At 42.1% G+C, this 27242-nt stretch overlaps 1 protein-coding gene across 6 annotated transcripts in view; it reads right to left on the bottom strand.

The window, feature by feature from the left end:
• SMARCA2 (SWI/SNF related BAF chromatin remodeling complex subunit ATPase 2) overlaps positions 1 to 27242 on the bottom strand; it is a 166781-nt gene that overhangs the window by 53049 nt on the left and 86490 nt on the right. For all 6 annotated transcript variants that reach the window (XM_044756940.2, XM_070495812.1, XM_070495813.1 and 3 more), the window contains exons 24-27: positions 23719 to 23882; positions 17346 to 17573; positions 14075 to 14152; positions 9022 to 9240 (exon numbers count right to left, since the gene is read on the bottom strand). In XM_044756940.2, coding sequence (XP_044612875.2) covers positions 9022 to 9240; positions 14075 to 14152; positions 17346 to 17573; positions 23719 to 23882 — 689 coding nt within the window. The remainder of the gene's footprint in view (positions 1 to 9021; positions 9241 to 14074; positions 14153 to 17345; positions 17574 to 23718; positions 23883 to 27242) is intronic.

Below are 27242 nucleotides of genomic sequence, written 5' to 3'. Positions count from 1 at the left end.
GTTTAAAGTGACAAAAGAGAAGCAACAAAATATTAAGGCTATAATGCACATTGTGCTTTAGATAAAGGATACCCCAAAATCTTGCCAGTATAAAATAAGATATTTGGGGAGAAAAGTACATCTCGCAGAATCCCTGACGTTCTCAGCTGTGATTTCAGCTAGGAGATTCCAGCCTCTGTCTCTGACTTCAGGCTGGATCATACTTAATCCAGCCCAAACAGGGGAGACATTATCCTGTTTCCAAGATTTCTAGAGAGAGAAAAATCCTCTTCGTATAGGTGAGGAAATATTTTATTTCTCACTGCGTATGTCAACGGAATTTCAAATATTTTGTATGAAATTCTAATTTCTTTAAACTTTCTTGGCACTTTTTCCAGTTCCCTGTGACTCACCCTCCATGAATTTCTCTGCCCTTTTCCTGTGTAGAGTTGAGCGTGGGCTGGTGGGGACAGAAAGCCAGTGAAGGGGTCTTATCCTTTATGGGCACCTTGGTGTTACGTAGCTTTTGAAGACACACAGGTAAATTCCTTTGAGAGGAGTCACATTTTACTTTACAGATTACTCCTAGTGCTATATAGTTTGAGAGTCTTTTGTTACTTTGTTTTCTCCACTTTGAGCTTTGGGAAGTGGAAACCCCAAAAATCCTTTTCGTGGTCAGTAGACATTACTATGGGGACCACACAAATCTTGAGAAGATTAAATGCTTATCTGGTGACAGATTAGACAAGGAGATAGAGGGTGACACATGCTGTCTTTCCTTGCGGTCCCTCTTGAAGCCCCATGGCTTCTCAAACTAGCTGTATCTATGGCCAGGTTTAAAGATCTGAGGAAGTGGGCCTTATCACCATCATTTACATACCATGGTTTGGGCCTGATGCACAGGGCATTGCAAAAACACAGAGGCGCCTTCCTGCATCCCCAGGAGCTTGACCAATGCACCAAAAGAAGCATCCAAACCCTCATACCTAAGGACCACACAGAGAGACGCCCGCAAATAAGGACCTTTCCAAATGACAGTTTCGAGACATCAGCTCCTGGGTGAAACTAAAGCAGACTCTCCGAAGTTTGTTCCCTCCATCAGGCTGGCAATTAAATATTATACAGAGCACATAATTTAGACTGCATTCCAATTATCTTCAAGTGCTGTAGGGCACAAATCACTCACTCAGCAATTAAATAAATTCTGAGATGTCACGAAATGTTTTAAGGAAGGGAAGGATTCTGAAGTTGGCAGAAGGACCAAAGAACAGGAAGCACAGAAAAATGAAGCATTCCAGAATTCTCCCTCAGCCCACATTTTGACTTCCCAGTCACCCCAATTTTATGGAGCCCGTGCCTCAATAATGATTACAATACTAAAAACATCGCAGCCAGTGACGTTCAACACATGGCTGAAGTTAAAACAAAAAAACCTGGCCCACTGGGCTCATCACACAGTTGTGCCAATTTAAGTCGATGGAGTGCCTGTTCTCACACATAAAGAAACAAAGCTATTTTTCCAAGAAATTAGCAACATGAGCCAATTATTGTGTGTGTGCAAATACACACATATACATATAATACATAATATAGCACTGTTATCTCCCTGGGTACACCCTGGGAAAGCTATAAAACAGTAATGGATATAATATTTTTAAAACTTCATTAATACTCTCTTTCACCCTCTCTTGAGGGGCCACTCCCTGTTCAGGAGAGTGATCCACTGCCTTGAGGGGGATGAGGATAAAATTGGTACGTAAAGACAAAAAGACCAATGACTTCATTGACTTCTAAAATGGGATTTGTGAGTCGATCATCAGACAGCAGTCCAAATCAGGTTTTGCTGATAGAGAAGAGTCTCCTCAATTCCAAAGGCTCTTTGCAATCCCGAGCTAAGCCTGGTGCACAGGGATCCTCAGAACTGCACAAGAAGACACAGTGCAGAGCACTACAGCAGGGCAGGTGTATGTGGGAAGTTGCTCTATGACAGGAAGGCAGGGGAGAGAGCTTCTTCCTTGGAAAGAAAAGGGGTAAAGCGGAAGAGAGGTAAGAGGTCGGGCCTGAGGATATTGCTACCTGTTGTACAATGAAGAATTTGTCTGGTCTTTGTCCTGCGTTCCTGGCATGGTGTTTCTAAAACCCTTGGAATCTCCTGAGGGATGGGAGTATATTTGTTATGCTAATGAAGTGACTCATGCTGGGCCCCTTAGATAGCTTCAGGATGGGGCTGGTCACCAGAAAGACCAAGACGTAATTAGAAGGTTGGGAGGCTGAGCCAGCTAGACGTCCAGAGAGGGATGGAGGGGTGGAGATGGAGTTCAATCACATGGCCAATGATTTAATCAATCATGTCTACATAATGAGACCCTCCAAAAACTCTGGACACTGAAGCTCAGTGGAGCTCCTTGGTTGGTGAATATAATGATGTGGCACCAGGAGAGTGATGCACCTTGATTCCATGAGGAGAGGGCAAGGAAACTCTGTGTCTCCTCCCAGACCTCGGCCTATGCCTCTATTCATTTGCCTGGTCCTCCTGATTTGTATCCTTCCTAACAAAACTCTAATCACAAGTAGCGCTTTCCTGAGATCCATGAGTCACTATAACAAATTATTACATCTGAGGGGGTCATGAGAACCCTTGAATTTATAGCCAGTCAATCAAGACTGTAGGTGGCCTGGGGACCCCCAAAGTGTGGGGGTCCTGACATCTGCAGTAACAGCAGTCTTGTTGGGGACTGAGAGCTTTAACTTGTGGGTTCTGTGCTGACTCTGGGTAGTTAAGTGCCAGAATTGAATTGCAGTACACCCAGTTGGGGTTGAAATGGAATACTCACCTTCCAGGGTCTGAACCTGGTATGTTTGGGGGGTTGGGTGCAGGAAGCAAGAGGAACGAGGCACTAAAAATGCCCAGAGGTAGGTTTACTGTGAAGCTAATGAAGCACAGCTCCAGGACAGTCAATCCATGAGCTCCTTCCAAGGCAGGGTCCCTCACCATGTGTTCACGTGGTCAGATACTTTCACAGAATTTGCAAAAGGAAGACATTTTTGTATTGCTTGTTCTAAAGAGGTCCCTGATCTGCCCAACCATCAGATTCCAGAAGCTTCAGGCTTGACAACACCCTGGTGGTGACTTAGCAATTGTTGAGAAAAAGGGGCTAGGCTATCCTGAATGTTCTAGCACATGGTGAATAAAGTAGCCAAGGATTTGCAGACTCCCAAACAGGGCACAAAAGAGCTGAGAGCACTACGAGACCAGAGAGGCCCGGGGTCCAGAAAGCTGCTGACTGGAGTCTGTGGCCAAGACCTCAGAGACAGGACAGACCAGGGGCCCTGCACTGAGCCCAGCAGAGACCCACAGGATAGTGGGAGAACCAGGGTGCCAGCCCCCAAATGCCATGATGAATCACCAGCTTCCACCTTTATCCAGATGCCATCTTGGGAGCAAAAGGGGACAGGAAGCCACAGGAGAAAAGAGAAACAGCCCATAGGGTACATGAATGTTGAACTAACTATCCCAAAAAGATGATGCTAACTTGAGACTGGCTGACACCAAAGAAATTTGTTTCTTCAATAGAAACAGAGATTTCAAAACAAGTTAAAAAGTCTTTTTTAAATTTAATTTAATTTAATTTTTTTTTTTTTTTTAAGATTGGCACCTGGGCTAACAACTGTTGCCAATCTTCTTCTTTTTTTTTTTCCCCTGCTTTATTTCCCAAACCCCCCTGGTACATAGTTGTATATCTTAGTTGCAGGTCCTTCTAGTTGTGGGATGTGGGACGCCGCCTCAATGTGGCCTGACGAGCGGTGCCATGTCCACGCCCAGGAACTGAACCCTGGGCTGCTGCAGCAGAGTGTGCGAACTTAACCACTCGGCCACGGAGCCAGCCCGTAATTTAATTTTTATTTATTTATATTTTTGAGGAAGATTAGCCCTGAGCTAACTGCTGCCAATCCTTCTCTTTTTGCTGAGGAAGACTGGCCCTAAGCTAACATCCATGCCCATCTTCCTCTACTTTATATGTGGGACGCCTGCCATAGCATGGCCTGCCAAGCGGTGCCACGTCTGCACCTGGGATCCCAACCGGTGAACCCTGGGCTGCCAAAACGGAAGGTGCAAACTTAACCACCGCACCACCGGGCCAGCCCCTAAAAAGTCTTTTTTTTTTTTTTTTAAAGATTTTATTTTTTCCTTTTTCTCCCCAAAGACCCCCCGGTACATAGTTGTGTATTCTTCGTTGTGGGTTCTTCTAGTTGTGGCATGTGGGACGCTGCCTCAGCGTGGTCTGATGAGCAGTGCCATGTCCGCGCCCAGGATTCGAACCAACGAAACACTGGGCCGCCTGCAGCGGAGCGCGCGAACTTAACCACTCGGCCACGGGGCCAGCCCCTAAAAAGTCTTTTTTTTAAAAAAAACTTAGCTGTGCTTGAAATTGTGATCCGCTTCATTTAAAACATTACGAATAAAGAAAAAGGTTAAAAATCTTCCAACTAAACAGATTGTCTAAAGGACACTGAGGGAATTTTTAGCATACTATGATTATAAAATAAAATCTGTTTGTGATGAAACCATAAGAAAATTTTCAAAGTAGCCATATCACTTAAATTTAACCTAAGAGTTCTGAGGCAGAGACTGCTAGCTAGTCACCAAAATCTTATTTTCCTGGGCTCACAGCCAGACCACATTTCCCAGTCTCCCTTCTAGCTAGTGTGGCCACGTCTGAGTTCTAGCCAATGGAATGTGAGCAGAAGTGATATGTAACCATTCAGACCTTGCCCATCAGAACTCCACACCCACCACTCCATGCTGTTTTCCCCACTTCCAGCTCATCGGGATGGAGCTGACTAAGCTGGCAAGGGCTCTGCCAACCTGGATCCCTGAATGGCCACATGGAGAACAGCCCCTCCACCACCATGAAACACCCACCTTGCACTTTTACGTGAAAAATAAAATTTTACTCATTTTTTTGGATAGGCCCATGAATAGGGCATGCTTATGTTCATCTGTTACAGTCATGAACATTACCCTGTTATACATCAAGCCAGTGCTATTCCAATTTGGCCATCAGTGGGCATTTACTGTTTACAGACAGAAGTTCTAAGTACTAACAAGATCTGGTTTATCAACCAGTCAGGAAAGCAGGCAGGTCGGCAACTACCAAGAATACTAGAAAACTGGATTTGAGCTGTGACAGAAGAACAGGCAAAGAAATGTGAGAGCCCAGGAGGAAATACAATTAGTATTTATCTGTGAAGGCATCACTGAAGGGATGGCAATTGAGTTGGGCCTTGAAGGATGAGGAAAGTCCAAAAGAAAGAGGAGAGGAGGGGAGGGAAGTTCATTCCAGACTGGACGTGAGACCTCAAACATTTTATCCAGTGGGATGTGATGCTAACGACAGAAAAAACATCGTTTTGTTCCCCCCAGGGAACAGAATCAAGGCCAGTGAGGAGGAGCTCCAGGGAAAGAGGAGTCTGTCCAAAGGGAGGAAGAACTAACAATTGGGGCTGACTGCACGCTGGAGGGGCTACGCAGACAAGAAGGCAGAGTGCTTCCTTGAGGGACGGCCAGCGTCTTGGCATGGGCACCGTGGAGAATGTGATTTAAGCACGAGATTGGTAGCTGCTCCATTCAGCTGCCTTCCAACTCTGGGATTCTATGTATCTTCGATGCCTCTGCCAAGCAGGCTTTGTACAACATTGCCAGGAAAAAGAAGAATTATTTTAGCCTTGTTACAGCATTTCTTAACCAACGGTCCTTGCCAAATTCCCTTTCAAGGCTGTGTTGGCTGGGTTTGCACAACGTGTTCGATCATAAGCCGGTGGAGAACATCTCTGCATATCCAGGCCCATGACAACTCCTTGAATATAATTTTATTATCAAAAACGCTTAACAGGCTGATATTAAACAGGACTGCTGCTGGTGAACAAGAAAACAGATGACAGTAAGCATCTATTCTGAATGCTTAGGCCACGGGGCATTCTGCATTAACGTCACGTCCTGGTTAACAGTAAGTTACCGGCTCATACCAAATATGGACAAACAGTTTTTAAATTACAAAAAGATATATTACAATAAAGCTGTACTGAGAATGGTTTTGTCCTTCTTGGGTGACTTGGTATCTTGCCAGACACCTTAGGGTGAAAATTATAAACATCAATTTCACAGGGTAGTTTTGTAAAACAAACTAGTTTTCCATTTTTAGATGCACATGTTATAGATAAAAGGAAGTCTACTGGATACACTAAAAAGAAAAATGCTTTGCTAACATTACTGGTAAATGAGTAACTTTCTGCTTTTCTCTTATAAGGTTATAATTTCATTTTCACAAACATTTATTGAGTCTCTACCGTATGCGAGGCACTGTGCTACTCATTACTGATATAAACTGAATAAAAAAAGAATAAATGAGGTACAGTACTGTCTCCTTATCCACAGGAGATACGTCCCAAGACCCCCAGTGGATGCCTAAAAGTGGGGACAGTACCAAACCCTATAGATACCAAGTTTTTTTCCTCTATGTACATATTTGAGGTGTAACAGCAAAACTAGCAGATTTCTTTTTCCTTCTTCACAATGTTTTGTTTTTTTAAAAGATTGGCACCTGAGCTAACATCTGTTGCCAATCTCCTTTTTTTTTCTTTTTCTTCTTCTTTTCCCCAAAGCCCCCGAGTACATAGTTGTATATTCTAGTTGTAGGTCCTTCTGGTTGTGCTATGTGGGACGCCACCTCAGCATGGCTTGATGAGCAGTGCCATGTCCTCACCCAGGATCAGAACCGGTGAAACCCTGGGGCGCCGAAGTGGAGCGTGTGAACTTAACCACTCAGCCACGGGGCCAGCCCCCCTTCCTCACAATTTCATGGATAGCAGATTTTATCTTAGCAACCTCAGCATACGATCTTTATTCTTTCCTTATTAAGTAAAGAACTTTCACTGTTTCACTTAAAGGAAGCACCTGACAGCTTCTCTCTGGCATATCTGAATTGCCAGCATCACTACTTTTGTGCTTTGGGTCTATTATTAAGTAAAACAAGGGTTAGCTGTACACAAGTACTGCGACACCAAGATAACTGAGACGGCTACCAAGTGACTAATGGGTAGGTAGCATATACAGTGTAGAGACGCCAGACAAAGGGATGTGTCACATCCTGGGCTGGATGGAGCGGGAAAGCACGAGATTTCATCATGCTACTCAGAATGGTGTACAATTTAAAACTTATGAATTGTTTATGCCTGGAACTTTCCATTTAATATTTTCGGACCTTGGTTGACTGCGGGAAAGTGAAACCACGGAAAGTAAAACCGCGAATATGGGGGTACCACTGTATTCTAAACTTGAAAACTTCCTAAGAATCATAACGTTATTTTTCTTAAGAGTATTTCCCACTGATTATTAAAAAATTGATAAGTTCAGCTATATTCTTGCCCAATAAACAAGGTTATTTTGCTTGTAATAGCTGGAGATTATACATATATAAAGACTGACTTTAAAATGTTGGCCTAGATTGTTGTCTCATTTCTTGTAATAATATTCCACATACTTAATTTATTGCTTAAATAAAAGAGAAAGGAATAGAATTTTCCTGAGCTCAGAAATGATGATTAAACAAACACGAAACTCTTCACATTCTAGAATGAATCTTAATTACACAGCCACAACCTCACAATAGTGAAACAAAAGAAATCCACAAAACTGTATCCTGAGGCCACCGGAATCTTTGGATGTGACCGGAAAAGAATCACACAAAAGTTACATTCCATAGGTCAGTGTTCAGCCGTAAATATGAGCAATGCTTTCTTAGTCTCTTTCTTCTCAGAATACAACAGACTTTAATCTTTTTGAAATTCAGGTCTTGTCTCTCTTATCATACAGCATCCTAAGTAAATCACATCTCAACTGCTGCCAACACCTGTCTGCTTTCGATGTCCAACCTCAAGTGGGGATAGTAACGTTATTTTTTTTAAGAGTATTTCCGCCCACCTACCTACCCACAACCTGAGTCCTAAAATCCGTGGGTCACAAAGCTTGGGAACTGCATTCCCTTTAGAAAACAACAGCTTCTATTTTATTTGGTTTTCACCCAACTGCGCTTACTATTTCCAGTGCGCATTTCCTGGCCCTGCCCGGAACGCACATCCCAGACTATCTAGGTACTAAGTCTGCTCCCAGTAACGGAAAGTCAGGCTCAACCTGCCAATGGAAGATTCATGCTGGCTTCGCCATTCCCACGTGTGGCTCCTGGGCGTGTTTTGATATTTCTCTGCTCCCCGGGAACATTCTGAGATTTCATTCCCCAGTCAAAATGAGAAATCAACATTTTCCAAAGGTGGGAGAAAACCTCAAATCGTAGAATAATCTTTCCACGCATCAGCGACCTGCATCCCAGGTCCCAGTCTGTGTCTGCAATGGACAAATCAGATCAAGCCAAAACTGGGCTCACCAATGCATCAGCACTCACTGATTCTTATTTCTAGGCAGCTGTGTGATCCTGCCTAGTCACTTAACCTCTCTGGGCCACAGCTGCTTTGTCTGCAAAACCAAGAGAGTACCAAGACACCTTCCAGCTCTAATGTTCTTTGGGTCTAGGAAATAACAACGCAGTTAGAAAATGCCACTGTCCCTGAACTCTCTCTGCAGGCCTTGGAAAAGTACAACTGATTAAAGATCATGAAATAAGGGGGAACAATCAAAAAGATCTCTAAGGTCCCCTTCCACATTTTGATTCTAACTCCAAGAGAGTGAGGCATGACCAGGCAATTGGTCATAAAACATTAGTGGGTCTCATAGCTCTAATAATCCTGTGCTTGCAATGGCCAGCTCTGCTCTAGCAAAAAGTTCTTCCTTATACGACAAAGGACTTCCTTCACTGAAACGTAGAATGACTCCACTGCAACAGCAATAATCGTATCCACGTTCAAGAGGCCCCTCTCCTTTTATTGGCAGCTTGTCCCCGTCAAAGAATGCCAGCTCTTGACCCGTGATTTCTCCAAGCCAACAAGAACACTCCACATAGCAAGGACGGTTAAGAAAGCCACACCTACCCTCAGCCACTGCTTCTCTGTGAGGGCATCGCTGTAGTCCACATCCCGGCGCTGGCGAGACCCCCTACCAAATATTTTCTCCTCCTCCTCTTCACACGTCAGCCGTTCTACTTCGGCGTCATCTTTAATAATCCAGGAGGGCAGCTCATCTTCCTCCATTAAACGAGGCTTCCGCTTCGGGTTGCGCGCATCCTCCCTCCGCCGGTCCATGTCCATACGCTGGAGAGATTAACACAAGTTTCACCAAGGGGCAGGGGAATCTGTCCAGTACAGACTTTACAGCACATCAGATGTTCCCAAGGCGCCTCCTATGGCGACAGGGTCCCTTCAGCCTCTCCCGTGGAGCCTGTCTATCCTGACACGTTCTAGCCCAACCCTAAAGCACCGCGTCCCGGCAAGGAGTCCGCAAGGGAAGATCCCTTCCCTTCCTCTGCACGCACCGTGGCAATTTATTTGTGCATTAAAAAAAATACTCTTTAAAAGTTTCTTTTCTCAGTCTATGTGGGTGCAAAACTACCCGCTGGGTAATGGTGAGAAAATGGAAATTGGGGATGTGTTTTAAAAATATGGGCCATGGCGATACTATTCCTTGCTTCCCTGGCATATAGAGTCTTCAAGCATATGAAAGAGAAAATTCACTAAGAAAATTTCCTTTGACTCAATAGGGCTCGTGTTTTTAATTAAACAACCAGGGGGAAAAAATCCACGGCCCAAGTGTCAGCACCGAAGAGCTACCCGTGGTCAGACACAGACAGGTGGGCAGGTAAAGGGTTTGATTATTCAGTTGGCCGGGAATGTATTGAATTTTCAGTGCACCAAAGGCTCTGTGAGAGGGACGCCCCTCCATGCTTTAGCTTTTAAAAAGTTTAGCTCTTATGAAAGTGTTATTCCACAGAGAGACAGACCTCAGCGTCATCTCATCTCAGCTGATGGAGTTCTAAGTGGAATGGTTCCCTTTTCTATCGTCTCATAGCCTTCAAAATGCCTATTTCCCCACCTCCTCCTTTCTTTCTTAAAATCTACTTCACTTGTAATTAAACTAAGAGCCACATTTTTGGCTTGAACTTATAACTAAACAATCTGATAGCTAAAAAAAAAATAAAACCTCCACTGAATTGCTATATACATCAGTTATATATATAACACTAGCTAGATGTGCCATTTCTACAATCAAATAGACGATTACCCATTACCTTATTTACCTTTCCCTCTTTCTTCCTTCCATTCTACTGTACTGAAACAGGGATTCAATGTATGCAATTTTTTCTTAAGAGCTAAAACTGGTAACAATGACAATTCTATTCAAATCAAATTGACCTCTAGAACCTATTTAAAAATTAAAACTCCAAGTCCCTTAAACTATGCTTAAACATTTTTGGAAATTATTATATTCCCAAGATGGGACGGGCTTGGCGCATGGTGGAGCCCCATTGGCAGATAAATATGGCCAGCATGCTCTGTCAGGTGCCATAGTTAACCGGAGCCGCTGTTCTGAATCTCGCCTTCTGATGCTCTGGCATCTGAAAAGGGATCCACTTAACCTTTGTAATTAGCACACAGACACTGCCTTGTTGACAGGCAATCTGAAGAGGAGCTTCTCAAGGCAACTTCCTAATAATTAGAAGATAAAAGACATTTCTGTTAATGTGCTACGCTGAGATGACAAAATGTTGCCACTTCAATATTTGGTTATACTATGACTGTTACCTATACCAAGACCTGTAAAATGACTGCGACCATGCATTTGTCTACCATTGAGAAAATAAATCTTTACTGACATAAAAGCAAATAAATTGCACTTGCATTTTTTTCTTTTAGGAAGGGTAGATGCAACTTTTAATAAGATAAGCTTAAAGTTCTGACAGTTGCATCTCTTCCCAGACATTCCCTACCTGCAGAATACCAGTATAAAATCTGAAGTTGATGTTCAAGCAAGAAAAGTCTAATTTATTAATTAGTTACTACATAAATATGTTTGCCTTGAGACCCAATAATAAACCTTACACTAATAAATATAATTAGTTTTAAAAGTACTTCTTGCCTTTGTAGGGAGCATAGCATCTGCAAGCTTAAGGCTTGTATGTTAGCAAAATATTTCAGATGCGTATCTTGAGCTGTCAAAGATCTTTTTAGAAAATTCATAGGTAATCAGTGTGAGAGACAACTGTTTCTGAAGTCACATTTTTAGAAGGAGAAAGCAAGGAAAAGGTTTAAAACAAAGTTTTATTTTAAAGAGACTACATACTTAATGGGTTAACTACAGTGTCTGATATAAAACCAAATAAGTTTGTATTAACTTTATAGAGAGAATTAACTTTTTTTATAATAAGAAAGAGTTTAAATATTTGATATCCAAAGACTTATTGTAGCTCACATTCCATTCTTGTTTCTCACTAAACGTTTTAATCTTTAATCTCAGTAGCTTGGAAGGATTCAAATTTGATTTCCTGCCCCCTGGTGGAGGTGCTAATGGACAGTGAATTGGCCAAAGGCGGCCAGCCCATTAGACTTAAAAACCCAAACCTGATCAAACCAAAACAAAAATCTGTATTATCCAAAAACAAGAGGTCAACCTTTAAGAATCAAGTAGAACAGTCACAAAATCAAAGTGCCCTAACCAGCTTCGCCTATTCCAAGCCTTTTCTTTGCATGATAGAATATTGCCAAATTAAAAGAAGGCTGTGCCTTGACCAGACATACAAATTTTTCTCTGAGGTTTTCAATTTTAACAAATATCCAGCCCAAAAGTAAGAAAGGAGGGGCTGCCCTTGTGGCACAGTGGTTAAGTTCGTGCACACCGGTTCGGGTCCTGGGCATGGACCACTTATTAAGGCATGCTGTGGCAGGCGTCCCACATATAAAATAGAGGAAAATGGACACAGATGTTAGCTCAGGGCCAATCTTCCTCAGCAAAAAGAGGAGGATTGGCGGCAGATGTTAGCTCAAGGCTAATCTTCCTCGGAAAAAAAAAGTAAGAAAGGAGAATTACTCCTTTTCTCTCATTTCAGGGAGGCTGATAGAAATCTCCATCTCTGGGCCTTATATAATTTCTATAATGGCAGGCAGCTTATCCTTTCCAGGGTCTCAAGAGGATGTGAGGCGAGAGCAGTGCTGAATTCCTGCCAGTGAGTGATGAGCCAGGGAAGCTAAGGGCCTCTGCCTCCAGGTTCAGTGTTCTCCAGTAATCTACATTTTAATAAACTCCTCAAGGAGAGGAAAGATGTCTGTTTCCTATGTGTATCTCTAATCTCCCTCAATAGAGACTAAGTGGTGACTGACAGTATGAGTTTAGAATTGAGGTTTTATGACATCCTATGTTGACCATGCTGTTAAAATCTCTTTTCTGCCATTTCTCTACAAAACGGCTTTACTTGGGCAGGGCGGTTCATTTGAGGTGCTGGGGGAAGAGTGCACATCCTAGGTTAGGAGGTATTCCCATGGCAGCCTAAAGGTTTCCTGGGAAAGAACTAAATGTCTTTTATCTTGAATCATTATGTGTGAACACAATCACTGTTCCCTAGACAAAAATCACAAACTCACAAAAATAACATAAGCCTCCACACAGCTGGAGCTCCATTCTCAGATTGTCTAGGCTAAAAGGGAGGAGATTGCAAACCCTGTGGGTCATAGTTGGCCCACAGTTATGTTTTGTTTGGCCTGCAGTATTATAAAATAATAAAAAATTGAATTTAGTCACAAATATTTCAAAATCCAGAGATTTCATATAAAAACTTAGGTCTCCAGCTTCTCTTGAAAATTTGGAATTTCTGGCTCCACGGGGCTCACATTCCTACCTTGCAGCTCTGTCCTCCTTAGACAAAGCAGCTTCAGGTCACCACCACCCACCCACCCCTGTCCACTTGCTGCACTCACGCAAATGACTTGTCTGAGACCCGGGGACATTCAAATTTGGGACCTCTGCTTTGGGGGTCCTGCAGCATTCAACTGCCAAAGTGACTGTCTACATTTCTTCACTCACTCCACAATGAGGCTAAATCTTATAAAGATCATAATGACTGAAGGTACCATGGGAGCTCGCAAACTTCTACATCCTGATCCATACTGACACCATCATAAGGCCTGCAATTTTGCAAAGGCCACCATTCACTCAATAATATTTATTAAGCAACTACTATATGCGAGAAACTGTTCTGAGCATTGCAGATACAGAAGTCAATAAAATAGCTATGGCAAATGCCTTAGGAATGCAGTAAAATATTACTTCTGAGAGCATCCCTCACTAGCAAGGGGCTTGCTCCTTGTACATACTGGCCTTGTGGCAGGCCACAAACATACCTCAAATTCAGGTTTCAGCAAAATTACAGGTGACTATGTTAGCATGGAATGTCAAGGTTGAAACCATGGACGTTAAATCCTCAAAGGTCAGGGTTCTTTTTTATCTACTTTGTACCAGCAAAATCCAACCAATTTCGATGTTTAAATGAAGGCTACACTTTGATGCAGGTCTGGAAGGTTCCTATTAGCTTAAGCAGGCTCTCTTCACCAATAAGAAGAGGCACGACTGCTGTTTCAGTTGCTGTCCACCCCCACCACAGGGAGCATATTTGTTTCGATCCAGTAAGGAGACAGCTAGGGCATAGTTGTAAACTCTGCCTACAGGATTAGCACAGGTTTCCTGAATGATGCTGGCCTGGGAACAGAAATGAGCTGGGAGTGGGGTGGGGGGTGGTCTCTGATAAGCCATACACCACAGGGCCTGTCCAGAGGGTGCAGCTGCTACTCAGCCCTGGCCAGCTGTTTCCATCTAGAGATGTGGGCCTGATACTGCCCGCTCTCATTTTTCAGGAGAAGCCAGAAATCGGGATTCTTTTCATGTTGGCAACAAATTCGAAATTTTAAAATACACTGCGTGGGCCAAACAAAATATGTCTGCAGGCTAAATCCAGCCAGTTTGCAGCCTCTGGACTGAAGGAAAGGCAAAAGCTTGACAAATGACAGTCTGCCCGGGCATGCAGGCCCCAGACATCTTGTGTTAACAGAGAAAGGGGCAGAGGAGTAAGGCATTTGTTTCTGTGATTTTCTGGAATATTACCATAAAAAGATCAAATTCTTCTTCTCGTCGAGCAATCATTTGGTTCAGAGTCTCGTCGTCCGGTACTTCGTCTTCCTCCTGGGTTTAAGAACAGAATGATTTAATAGGCTGAACGAGAGAGGTCGGACAACCGGGGTGAGGTACACACAAGGAAGGTGGATCTGTCCTCCAGACCACAGGGATCCCGTTTCTCCAGCCAGCAAGAAGAGAGGGTCACCGGGTATAGTACTTGCCATTATTATTTTGCAAGCTATTCAGATCACCTTCCCAGAGCGAAATGTGTTTAGGGAGGAAATGTGCCCTCTAAAAAATACTGGTTCTCTTGGGTGTGTACCTTGATTCTGTTACTTTTAAAACAAATTACTTAATATCTCCCCGCCTCAATGACCTCATCTGTAAAATGGGTGTGACATTTACTTCACAGAGATGTAAGATTTAAATAAGGAAATACATATGAAAAAGTGCCTAACATTAATTCTTTTAATTCTATTAAACTTATCCCAAATAGAAATCCTTATTTTCAAAGCCTTACCAAAAAAATGAGTATGTGAAACTTTGTGACTAGGCACAGAGCAAGACCACAAAAATCATATATATATGTCAAATATATAGCCTTAAGATATGTCTAATCAACGTATTTCAGTGGTCACTATTATACTAATGGTTAGAGCTGTGGATGTGACAACTCAAAAGGTATCAATCACAAAGTCCCCACAAAACTATACTTAATTAAAATAATTTAAATGAAGTCGAGAAAACAATTACATAAGGGCTAATATTTTCATTTTATATTATGTTAGACCAAGGCACATTATCTCTCTGCAAATTCCTCAGAAACCAACAGTTCTCAAGTTTTGAAGAAATGTTATGCTATGACTTTCACATTTTAAAAAAAATGATTCTAAAAGCTGGGCGTATACTATTGGACTTACGTTCCCAAACGATTTTTATCATATGTTAAAAATCAGATGGGGAATTTCAGTGTATCACCAGAGGGAAGAGACAGGAGAACCCGGAAATCATATATCCAATTTCCTAAATCAACCGTTCAAAACAAGGCAGCTTGTTCTAGACAGAGTATGAGCGTAGTACTAGCGGCTGAAATGAAATGACTCTGTCAATTCAATATAATAGTGACTTGTGAAAAACCTTCTATTCTAGTTCATTTCTAGATTGATTAAAGTAAATTTGTCTAAATATTACATTTCATCTGACAAAGACACACACTAGCTGGCAGTGGGGCTGAGACGCCACAGTACACAGCACGTGGTTCACGTATGCTCTGGTGAACAGATGTCCTGCTTTGCCCACCCTCTTCCTAGAACCACATGTTATCCTCTCAGCGCCTACCCAGCGGGGGGGCTGGGCTTTCCTCACACTCAAGATGAAAAGATTCTCTTGTCAACTGGTAAGAAGCATGCCCACAGTGGCCTGACCTTCACAGAGAAGGAAATGGCTGGGAAGTGTGCAATAAATCTTCCTGGGTTCTTTGTGCTCTAGAAATTCATCGCCCGTCAACCGCGGAGATGGTAGCCTATGCTGCCTTGGATGTTTAGGACCAGAGCTCTTGACTGAAGTCTATCAGTGTCCTCAAACCTCTTCACATCAGAACACAGGCCGCCTGGAAAATGGTAACATTCGTTTGATACACTGAAGCCTGAATGGGGTGTGGAGCCCCAGCAAGGCAGCTAGAAGCAACTGGCATGGGACTCCACTCCAGGCCCCACCTGGCGGCCCGTGGGGCTGCGCGAGAGCAACATCTCCCAGCAGAGAGGCTGGAAAGCTCCAGGCTACCCTGCATCCCATCTAAATCAGGCCAGATGCTATTTTCACAAGGCCTACACAAAAAAATTAAGCAAAAATATAATGCAAACTACTGGCTGAGTATCAGCTTTGCCCACACCTGCTTTGACAGTATCTCTCACTCACTCAATTATTTTCTTTTGAACTTTCCAAGTGTGTAAACAACAACAAAATCACCTGACAATCTGATTCTAAATTTGTATCAAATATTCAATTTCAAGAATCAAGTCTGTATCACATATTCAATTTCAAGAATCAGAAGTGGTGAATTATTTGAGATCAAAGTTTTAAAAATATATGGGAATGTAGGAATGTACGTGTATTCGTATTTTTCATTTTAGGGAAATCTAATAGGTAACTAGTCAAATATATAAGATCAGCAAGTGGGGAGGCACAATAGAAAAGTGCTCTTTAATTTGCAAAAAGGTTCATTTCCGGATTCCTTTAAATATCAAGGTCTACTTCACATTTAGACTCATTTCAGAAAAAAAGTACATGAGACTTTTTTAAAAGAACTTGGTTTATAATTTATAGAAGATTTCACAAACATATCCTACTTAAGGCAAAATCAAACTATATTTAATATATGCAATGAAAACAGTATTCCATATGAATGCGTAAGGTAAACCCACTCTTCAATTTACAAATCTGGGCACACCAAGCCAAATTTGTCTATCCCAGGCCAATTTAATGCTAAGCATTGGCTCTCGTATTTTGTACAGTTTTCTAGATTACATAAGAATTATGTCTTTAAATCTATTTCAAATCCATTTGGGGATGAAAATTTCCTACAGAATTACTAAGATTGGCAATCTAAAAAAATACAAGCAACTACCCAAAGATCCTCTAAGGGAAACAGAATCACCGCATTCTTTGGACAGTCTTGGCAAGTGAAGAGAGATTTGTTTTAGCCAGTAATTTTCTCCGCCTTTGGTGAGCTCTTACAGAAAAATTTGAAGTAGAGGTCAAGGTCAGTCTTTCCAAGTACAACTCAATGGCTGTGATGTCTTGTCCAACAAATGTACTGAAGGGCTGTGAGCCCTGCTCACAAGGCAAAGAGACAGAGGGCTCTGGAGGATGGCAGAGAGAAAAGCCAAGGAGGGACCCCTGCAGCTTTGTCTTGCATCTAGGTGATTTTGTCCCTGCTAGTGGCCTCTCTGCAGTTCTGCATTTGCCCTACAGAAGGCAGCATTTACAGTACCTACGACCAAGCTGCTGGTCGCATTTCCCCGGACAAAGGAGGGAAGCATCCCCTGGCCAAGCCTGCAGGTCCCTCTAGCAACTGCTTTTAAGACACTCATTTGGAAAGCTTTCAGAGGCTTTCTGTACTTGGGATGGAAGATAGCCGCTAACTTACTCATTTTAATTAATGCCAGCCCAGGAAATTCTTCAAAGAACAAAGAGGTGATTCTTAATCCTTCTGAGACAAAAGGTCACTGTTTGATTTCATAAACTTGGCTTGCTATACCTCATTTTCCTCCTCATGCTCCAAGATGGCCTGCAGGAATGCCCTCCGCTCGTGGCTTGAAGACTTTTGATCAAACATGCCTGCCTGGATCACTTTCTGATCCACATTCAGCTTGTACTTTGCGGCTGCGAGGATCTTTTCCTCCACGCTGTTCACGGTGCAGAGTCTCAGCACCCGGACCTCGTTCTGCTGGCCGATGCGGTGAGCTCGGTCTTGTGCTTGCAGATCCTGTGTGAGAGAACAGTGTGCTATGAGGGCAGATGTGCCTGGAATAGCCCAGCAAACAAGTCTCCTCCCCAAGAGGGAAATACGGGAGGGTTATTTATCCACCTTTACTGATGCAAGATTTTGCTTTTTTTTTTTTTTGAGGAAGATTAGCCCTGAGCTAACATCTGCTGCCAATCCTCCTCTTTTTGTTGAGGAAGACTGGCCCTGAGCTAACATCTGTGCCCATCTTCCTCTACTTTATATATGGGACCCCTGCCACAGCATGGCTTGATAAGCAAGCAGTGCATAGGTCCACACCAGGGATCCGAACCTGGGAATCTCTGGCTGCTGAAGCAGAACGTGCAAACTTAACCACTGTGCCACTGGGCCGGCCCCAAGATTTTGCTTACATTCTTAACATAGACAAGCTACCTTCATTGGAAAAATTCAAGGTCATCCCTAGATGTGGGAACCTGGGTTCAAATTAACCAAGGCAAGCGAAATACATCTCAGGTTTTGAAATCCAGGTCTCAATTTCATCTGTCCCTAGGTTCACTATTAGAATTAGTCTCTAAATTAAAAAAATTAAAAAAAAATAAATTTGATGTCATAATTATGACTTCAATATTACCTACAACTAATCTTAAGTTGCAGGAAACACCACCTTCCCTTTGGTGTAAGGTGTTAAAGATGATTTTTAAGATATCACTGAATTATACATACATTATACATCTATATGTTGTACATACAGTGATTGCTCATGCAGTGAATTTCCTGGGATTTCATTCCATCAAAGATTCAATCTTTAGTTTGGAGAATGAAAAGATTGCTAGTGGAGTAGTAAACTGGTCAATTTTGGGGGATAGGAATTTGGCACTATGTATCAAAAGTATTAAAATTGGGTATGGCCCGTGATTCAGAAATTTCACTTCTGGAAATTTATCCTAAGGAAATTATGGATATGCACAAAGACTGACAAATAAAGATGCACCTCTTGGCATTATATATTATTTATAATCATTTTTTAAAAAGTAGAATTAAGTAAATATTCAACAATAAACAGATTGGTTAAATAAATTCCAGTTTTCTATTGTAGGTATGTACCAACACAGTATCATAAAAATTATGTTGTAGAAGAGTTAATGACACAAAGCAATAACAAGTGAAAACTACAAGTTATATATGAGTATGTATATTATGATCTTATATGTACCTATCTACACCAAGAAAAGGCCGGAAGGACAGATACCAACAAGCCAATAATGTTTATATCTCTAGATCATAAGGTTATCGGTGTTATTAAATTTTCCTCATTTTACTTTTACGTGATTTAACAATTTTTTTCCCACTTTAAACATATATTACTCTTGTAATAAGAAAAAAGTTGTAATGAACTCTTTAAATAAAAACCTTCATAAACCTATGAAGCACAGTTGCCTAATTTTAAGGCTACACAATAAAAACTTCTTGGTTTGTCACTTTCATACACTCTGGTCCAGGTGATGGTCTCTGGCCCAATGCTAATTAGTTGTTTCCATGTCCCCCCCATTAGACCCATATACATTTTTAGGGCAAGGTTCTGTCCCCTGTATCCTGCATCTATAGCACCCTACTTTGCACAGAGCTGATGCTCCACAGCTGTAAGCCCATCCTCTTGACCAGCTGAGTTTCCTGGTCACCCACGTAGCACAAGGAGACAACAGGCCAACAAGTCTGCCCTCAGGAGGTCTATCTTTGCATCAGGGACCATTACACTTACATGACTAATTAGGCAAAAGTTTTTCCTCAGAAGATATTGGAATAAGTTAATATGAATATCAGGGAGCTAATCCATGAACACAGCTGGGACTCATCCAAATTAGATTATTTTCCAAAGAGGAGAGAGAGACGTAGATAATTAAACTCCAAAGAAGGAAAAACCCCTAAATGTCATTTTCAAGCCCTTAGTTCAATCCTCTCTCTCCACACGGCTTCACCAGAACGGCTAGGCAGCAGCCAAGATGGCAAGTTCTGTGTCATCAACCTCTTGATTATCTCCTAGAACAGAGGTCTGCACACCGTTTCCATAACGGGCCCAAGAGTAAATATTCTGGGCTGTCTGGGCCCAGAGTAAACACTGAGCAGCTGTTCTCCATCAAAGGCTGATATTGCTTTTTTTTTATTTTTCAATTTTACACTTTATACTTAAAACTGTGAAAACCATTCTTCGCTTGCAGGTCGGACAAACACAGGTGGAGGGCCAGGCTCAGCCTGTGGGCCATAGTGTGCTGACTCCTGTCGTAGAAGATGCTGATAAATCACAAACATGCTAGGACACAGAGGGCAGCAGAAAGGGCCAGTGAGGAAGCAGAGGGCAGGGGTCATCTACAAACAGCGCAATAAGGTCCTGGATCCACCAGAGCCTGTTGCAATTAGTTTTTTTATTTGTTTTTCTGGCAGTGGTGGTATTTTTTTGCGTGTTTTAGGACCATCTATCTATTTGGAAAGCAGCAAAAATTAATATTTCTAGGCTGACGAAGTTTATGCAATGTGAGCCTGGAAACCCAGAAGCCAAAATGGGGGGTGGGATTTGTGACAAAGAAATAAGCGCTGCAATTATTGAACGGATGATTCAATATTTCTGAGGTCTTAGTGGCCTGAAACTTCATCACACTGATGCAGGTGTGATTATATCTGAAGACAAGAACACATCCTGAGAAGAGGCCCTCCGAGGTAGCTGTGTGGTTGATGATTCTGTCGCAGCCAGCCTTGGTGGGCTAGTGGTTAAGATTCGGTGCTCTCACCAGGTTTGTTTCCAGTCAGGGAACCACACCACCATCTGTCACTTGTCACACTGTGGTGGCTGCTTGTTGCTGTGATGCTGAAAGCTATGCCACTGGTATTGCAAATACCATCAGGCTCACCCAGGGTGGACAGGTTTCCCCAGAGCTTCCAGACTAAGACAGACTAGGAAGAAGAACCTGGCCACCCACTTCTGAAAAAACTGGTCATGAAAACCCTTATGAATAGCAGTGGAGCATTGTCTGATACAGCACCGGAAGATGTGAGGATGGCGCAAAAAGTCTGGGCAGGGTTCCGCTCTGCTCTACACAGGGTTGTCAGAAGTCAGAATTGACTCGACAGCACAAACAACAAATTCTGTAATAACACCACAGCTCCAGCTCCATGGCTTAAAAATAAAAGTACCAACCCATGGTTTCTAATCAACAGTTGGAATGAGAATCGTGGTAATGGATTTTATTGCTAATTCCACATTGATCTGTTCTATCTTTGCCTCTAGCTCTAAGGGCCTCCAGTTAGCAACTTTAAGGCTTCTATCTTCAATCTGTCAACGTATGTCAAATAAAAACTCCCTATTTCATCACTATGCCTTAATTTTGATTCCAAGTGATAAAGAATAATTACAGAAAAAAAAGTTTTTCAATGCATGCTGAAGCCAACGTGGTAAAAAGAGTTCCACAACTTTCATTTTGCGGCTATGTGACATTTATGCGGGGGTCCAGGGTAAAAAGAGCCCAAAGCCAGGATACAAACCCAAGCCCAGACAGAGATGGGTTTGAATCCTGGCTGTGCTCCCGGACAAGTCATTATCGATGGGTTTCCTTACGTGTGAAATATTTTGAGAATTACCTGAAACAAGGTATGCAAAGTGCCTCAAAGCATCTGGTAGAGTTGTTGCTTAGTAAAAATTCTCTCACCTTTTAAATGAAAAATCAGTACTCATCTATATCACTCTAAGATCACTGACTTCCCAAAATGAAAAAAGAGTTTGCCCAAACTAATGTCATGTTTAAGTGACAGATATGAAAAACCTGGTCAGCCTTGCTGACCAAATCAGGCGGACGTGAATCCACTTATGGCAGATATAAATACTTGCGGAAACATATGGCCCAGTGTGAGAAATGTGTGATAAATTAGACCAGAGGAAATTTGGAGTCCTGTGTTTTGTCGCCTACGTTTTAGTTCACATGCAGTTAAAAGTGAACTATTTAGCGCTCATGTAGTTTATTGTGATTCTGGATTTCTACCTTTAGCTACTGGTCATAAAAGTTTGTGTGTGTGTGAGTGTGTGAAAGAGAGTGTGTGTGTGTGAAAGAGAGAGAGAGAGGCATGTATCCAGCCATCCTTTCTCACAGTACGTTAGCATTTCCAGAAACACTGTTTCCTTTGGCTCTCAGAATTAGCACTGTGCCAGTGAAGGTGGACAACTGGGACGCCATAGAAATGTTTACCTCAGAAGATGAAATCTAGTGAACTCTCCGTTCACTTACGACAGGTCCTTTTTTCTCAATGAACATTAAGGCAGGAGCAATAGGGTAACCTAAACATCCAACCACACTGAGCACCAGGAGAGGAGAGGAGTCACGTATTCCTCCCCTAGACACCCAGCCTAGCTCAGTGCCCGTGACATCACAGCCACTCATTAAATGTTTGTGGAACAGACACTGAATTCACAACGGTCAAAAGAAAAACTGCAGACGTCACACATCAATATGAGTTCTACTTGTGCTTTGGAATGCAATGTGGGATATAAAAATATGTAAAACACATAAAAATATCTCCTGAAGACTTGGAACTAAGATACTTTGTGCTGGTGGCTCCCGACCCTTTTCAGGGTGAGAAAATTTCAATTGTAACTCTATTTTAAGGTATTCACCTAGAGAGAACGGCTGGTGGGCACATGCAGCGGTCCAGCGCTGGCGGCCACCCAAAGGTCTGAACCTTTGTCAGAACCACTGGTTTATTCTTTAAATCGGTGCTCCTCAGCAGGGTGAGGAAACCTATGTCAGAACCTTCTGGGAGCTTACAAACATAAAGAGAAGTCTATATGCTTCTCTTTCTATATAGGCAGGAAGCACCCACAATATTGAGGCAGCAGGCATGGATGTTTTTTAAAGCTCCCCCACAATTCTAATACACCCCTGAACCCCACTTCCTGCCGAAAACAACCGCTGTAAGCCTTTCCGCCCCTTCTTCACAACAACCTCTGAGACAGTACCACTCTGCGTATTCTTAGTCGAGGAAACCAAGGCACAGCCAGGAGCCCAGGTTAAGCGGATGTGGAATTCATATTCCTATGTGAGAGCTAAAGTTTTCCTTTTTACTATTTGAATTCACATTTGTCCCAATATTAATCAAATATCGATTCATATTTGATGAATATCATTCCACCCAATATCTTACAGGCAGGCACACAACCTCCCAGAGTAAATTAGGAAACCACAGGAGACCCATATTTGGTATTTTTTAATCATCAAAGTACCCCTTTAAAAGGATAACTCTAAACTTACCTGGCTAAAAGAACTTGGTAGTAGATGCTCCATAGAATAGAGTTTGATGATGATTTTAAACAAAACACACAGAATAAAAGACTTACTATCACATGCTAATTGTATGACCTTGGGGAAGTTACTTAAAGCTTCCTGCATTCATTTTCCTTGACTGTAAAGATACAAATAATAATACTAACGACCTCACGGGGTTGTTTTGAAAACTGAACGAAGCAATGCATGTAAAGAGGCTGGCACAGAGTGAGGGGCCAACAGATGTTAGCTGTTGTTGTTCCTGTTTACATTTTGGAACATCTCTGATTTATCCTTCACTGTACTTTGCTCAATGGCAATCCCAGAAGGTGGGGTTTAAACTACGCTGAAACTGAGTTTTTATACCCCAAATGTGAGGTCTTGAAAGGCACGTGTAACACATCTCAATATCTAAGCTCCAAGGGAGATAAGAAAACAGCCATAACAACGTGCTGGGCTGTTTCCCTTTGGGAGAAGTGGGCTACTCATTTAGAAATTTGCTCTGGGGGTGGGCCCAGTGGCACAGTGGTTAAGTGCGCACGTTCCGCTTCGGCGGCCCGGGGTTCACAGGTTCCGATCCTGGGGCGGACACGGCACCGCTTGGCAAGCCATGCTGTGGTACATGTCCCACATATAAAGTAGAGGAAGATGGGCATGGATGTTAGCTCAGGGCCAGGATTCCTCAGCAAAAAGAGGAGGATTGGCAGCAGATGTTAGCTCAGGGCTGATCTTCCTCAAAAAAAAAAAAAAGAAAGAAAGAAAAGAAATTTGCTCTTCCCCATAAAGGTGAAGGATGAAACTGCTCATCTTTTAGTTCCTCTCCAGAAGGGAGGCCTGGGCACCTAAGTCAGAGAGATGCAGACCTGATGAGGGTTCCAGTCGCTGTCAAAGATGACCACGGTATCAGCCGCCTGAAGGTTTAAGCCGAGGCCTCCAGCTCTTGTGCTCAGCAAGAAAATGAAATACTGGGACCCGGGTTCGTTGAATTTCTTCAGCAAAGCAGCACGATCTTCAGACTTGGTGGTGCCTGAGGGGATAAAAAAATAAATTTGCCAATTAACTCCTGTCTGAAAATGGCACAGAGCGAGACAAAAAGGCCTGCTTCCTTCAGAAAATACACTCAGACTCCCCTTAGCATTGGTAATGTCCCGAGGTTTCTGTACGTTTGAAGGGAACTTTGAACATTTTGCAATTAAAAAGAAAATAGAGAGATAGAGACTTTTCTTAAATCAAGGAGGAACACTGTCTGCTACCCGTCGTTCCAAAATGCTAGAAAAATTTAAACATTGCTGAGTGGGCACCTTTGCAACTTTACAAACTATAACATTCGTATGCTAATCTAAAACTTAGTGAAAACATTTTCTGGATTTATTTCTGTGCTTTAAAACATCAAATAACTTTTAAAACTCCACCGACCTACACACACGTGCCTAAAAAGATTATTACAACGGCTTAAAGGAACTTTGCCAACAGGCATTAGAGTGAGGACTTGTTTACGCCAAGAGAATAGAAACAAAAGGGAAATCGATTTCTGCTACATTTTACCACTTGGATTGCTACCTAGCATGAACTGGCCGGTAAAAACAGAGAATGTGAATGGAATATTTTTATTCTTGTTGATAAGACTTGAAACCACAATAATTCAAAAAAAAAAGAAGGAATCTCCTAGTCTGCATCTCATGCTGACATTCTGCTCTGTTGAGTTCAAAGAGAGCAGCGTGCAATACACCTGGCAATGGCTCACCCTGTGGCGTCTGAAGAAACAGGGAATAAACAAAGAGAACCAAAGCCCAGAGCATGACGTTCACAGTTAGGGCACAGAGGCACCCATACTTGCATCCCCAATCAGCCGCTCAATCACATCCTATGTGTTTGTAATGTATTTACGTAGCCATTTCATGAACTGTATTGTGGAAGGGAAAAATATCTACCATATTCCATCTGAACACATTTCACCATAAAATTGTAGCCCCACAGTTTTGAAAAAGGCTCTCGGCTGTTGGGAAACACAGATGCATTTTACATGATAGTCCCTAACTGCTCGCTATACAAACATTATTTTTACACGGCGTTCTCTTTTCAGGATGAAAATATACCAGCAATTTTTTTCAAAGGATTAAAACACTGAAGTGACTACAGCTAATGGAATCAAGTTACTATGGGAGTCAAGTTCCCAAACATGGGGGGAATCTGTTTTTCGTATTAATAAAAAGAATAAGTACCCTCCTGAGGAGGGAAAAAAAATTCCTTGCATACAGCAAATGAGAATTAGGAACAAGGAGGGGCTGCTGGGGTGCTCTTTATTTAATGAAGCAACGTTCTTTAGAGCTCATTTTACTTTCTAAATTAGATTTCAAGTTTAGCGACCCAGTCAAATTCTACAAGGAAAGCTAAGAATTCAGGTTTTTGGGAAGCGGCATTAAATGTGCTTTGCTGAGTGAGATTTGAAACATGTGGATTTCCTTCTTTTATTTTCAGAGTGTGCCTTCTGAGATCATGGTGAACTATTTGTTCTGGAGGCTAATGGAAGATACGTTCCGTTCTGTCAGGAACCTTTTCGCTACATCATCTTTCCAGCTGCAATGGTTTTTAAAAAACGATTACTCACGTGGAGTCATGGTTCACATATTTTACCCTCTGTCTTACACTGAAGGAAAAGCCATAGAAACCAAAAAAAAAAAAAAAAAAATGCTTCTAAAATGGGGAAAGAAGGAGTTCCTAGAGATAATGCTATCTGTTTTCTGACAGCAGGGTACAAAGACTGTGCCTCTGTCTACTCTGAGGGTTGAAGTTCAGTTCTGATCCACTGGAAAATGGTCAGTTAATGATCACATCCTTTAAGATACAAATAAAACGAAGTAGAGGATATGCCTACTTGGGATGAAATAACCCTAAATGCAAAATAAAGCAGTATTTTGTTTTCGACAAAACAAAGGGAAAATCAAAATTATTTGGTCAAAGGAGTTTTCTGGCCCTATGCCAGATACCTCAAGGAACTAGATTGACCATATATCTAGTGTGGATTTAAACTCTATAAATATCTGGGAACTTGACAAAGTTTTAAAGCCAGAGGAAAACGATGAAATCATTTCTCATGCAAAGCTGTGGCATTTCTTATTACCAGGTTCAGAATTTGCTGGATTTCCATTTCCCTTAGTCAAGATCTTGGCTGATCAGCAGCAACCTTTGGGATATTGCTCAGGGAGATTCAAACTAGCATGTCAGGGCTTATCCTGCAGGTGGCACAGGATTGCGCATGCTCAGTATGAACGTCAGTTCCATGTTCTTTTAGACTTTGATGCAGAACGTCACCAAGAGCCCAATTAACAGCAGGGGCAATTGTGTTGAAAATTGCAAAATTTGCCAGAAGGAACACACTGCCAGGCTTTCATGATTACTAATTTTAACTTAGTTTCTGCTGCTTTTGGAAAATTTTGTCTACTGGGATGTAACTTTACCACTTGCTTTCACTCAAAAATCATTTCCAGTGAAAACAAAGACTATAATGAAATAGTAGCTAAATCCATTCATGCAACCATAATCTTTGCAGGAACAATGTGCTTAGCTGTCATCAAGTGGTTTTCTCCCTGAGGTCAAAAATCTGAGACAGCAAATTTGACAATGAACATCTGAAGTCATTTTAACAACTGGGTTAAAGGCGGGTGGCTCTAGGGTGATGCAGTTGGAAGTGTGTGTCTTCATTTATCCATGTGTCTATCGATGGTTTGCCCGTCAATTCTCTCCAACCTCAAACCAAATGGCTGCTGTTTCGAAGACTACAGAGCCTTCTCAATGCCATCTGTAACACTTTCTGGAACTTGCTTATTTGTCGTCTCCTCCAACCTCATGGTAAGGGCATTGATAGCAGGAACAGGGAGTGGCTTGTTCATCTGGTATCTCGTGCCTGGTCGTTTTCAATTAATTCAAGCAATTAAAAAATTTTGACTAAGTTCAAAATCATTCTTAAAATGCTGTCGCTAGGGAAGCAGCCTGCGTTTTCAGAGAGGGGCTGCTGTATCTTGCTGGATCTGCTAAAACTGACTCTAAACTAATTCAGAATCAGAGAGATCTAACTCAGAATCTGGTCTCACCATTTACTCCATGTGTAACCTTTGGTACCTTAACTCATCTCTCTAAACCTTTGTTCTCTCACCTGTTCAATGGGGATCATATTCGTCTCTTGGAAAAAGGGGATAAGAGTAGCCCGTTTGTTGAGAAAGTTAAATTAATAATGCACTCGAAGTGCTTTGCCTGGAATCCCACATGTAGTAGCTATTCCATAAATGCTAGCACGTATGACTATTATTATTAATAACAATAAGGCCAGCAACCAACGGACTATAAAAGATAACTCTCTCTAGCTGGCAAGAGAACAGGAGAGAGATTT

Source organism: Equus asinus, chromosome 23 (assembly GCF_041296235.1).
Source record: "Equus asinus isolate D_3611 breed Donkey chromosome 23, EquAss-T2T_v2, whole genome shotgun sequence".
NCBI classification, from domain to species: Eukaryota; Metazoa; Chordata; class Mammalia; order Perissodactyla; family Equidae; genus Equus; species Equus asinus.
Note: the sequence above shows the minus strand (reverse complement) of the source record. Positions and strands in the feature narration are given on the sequence as shown.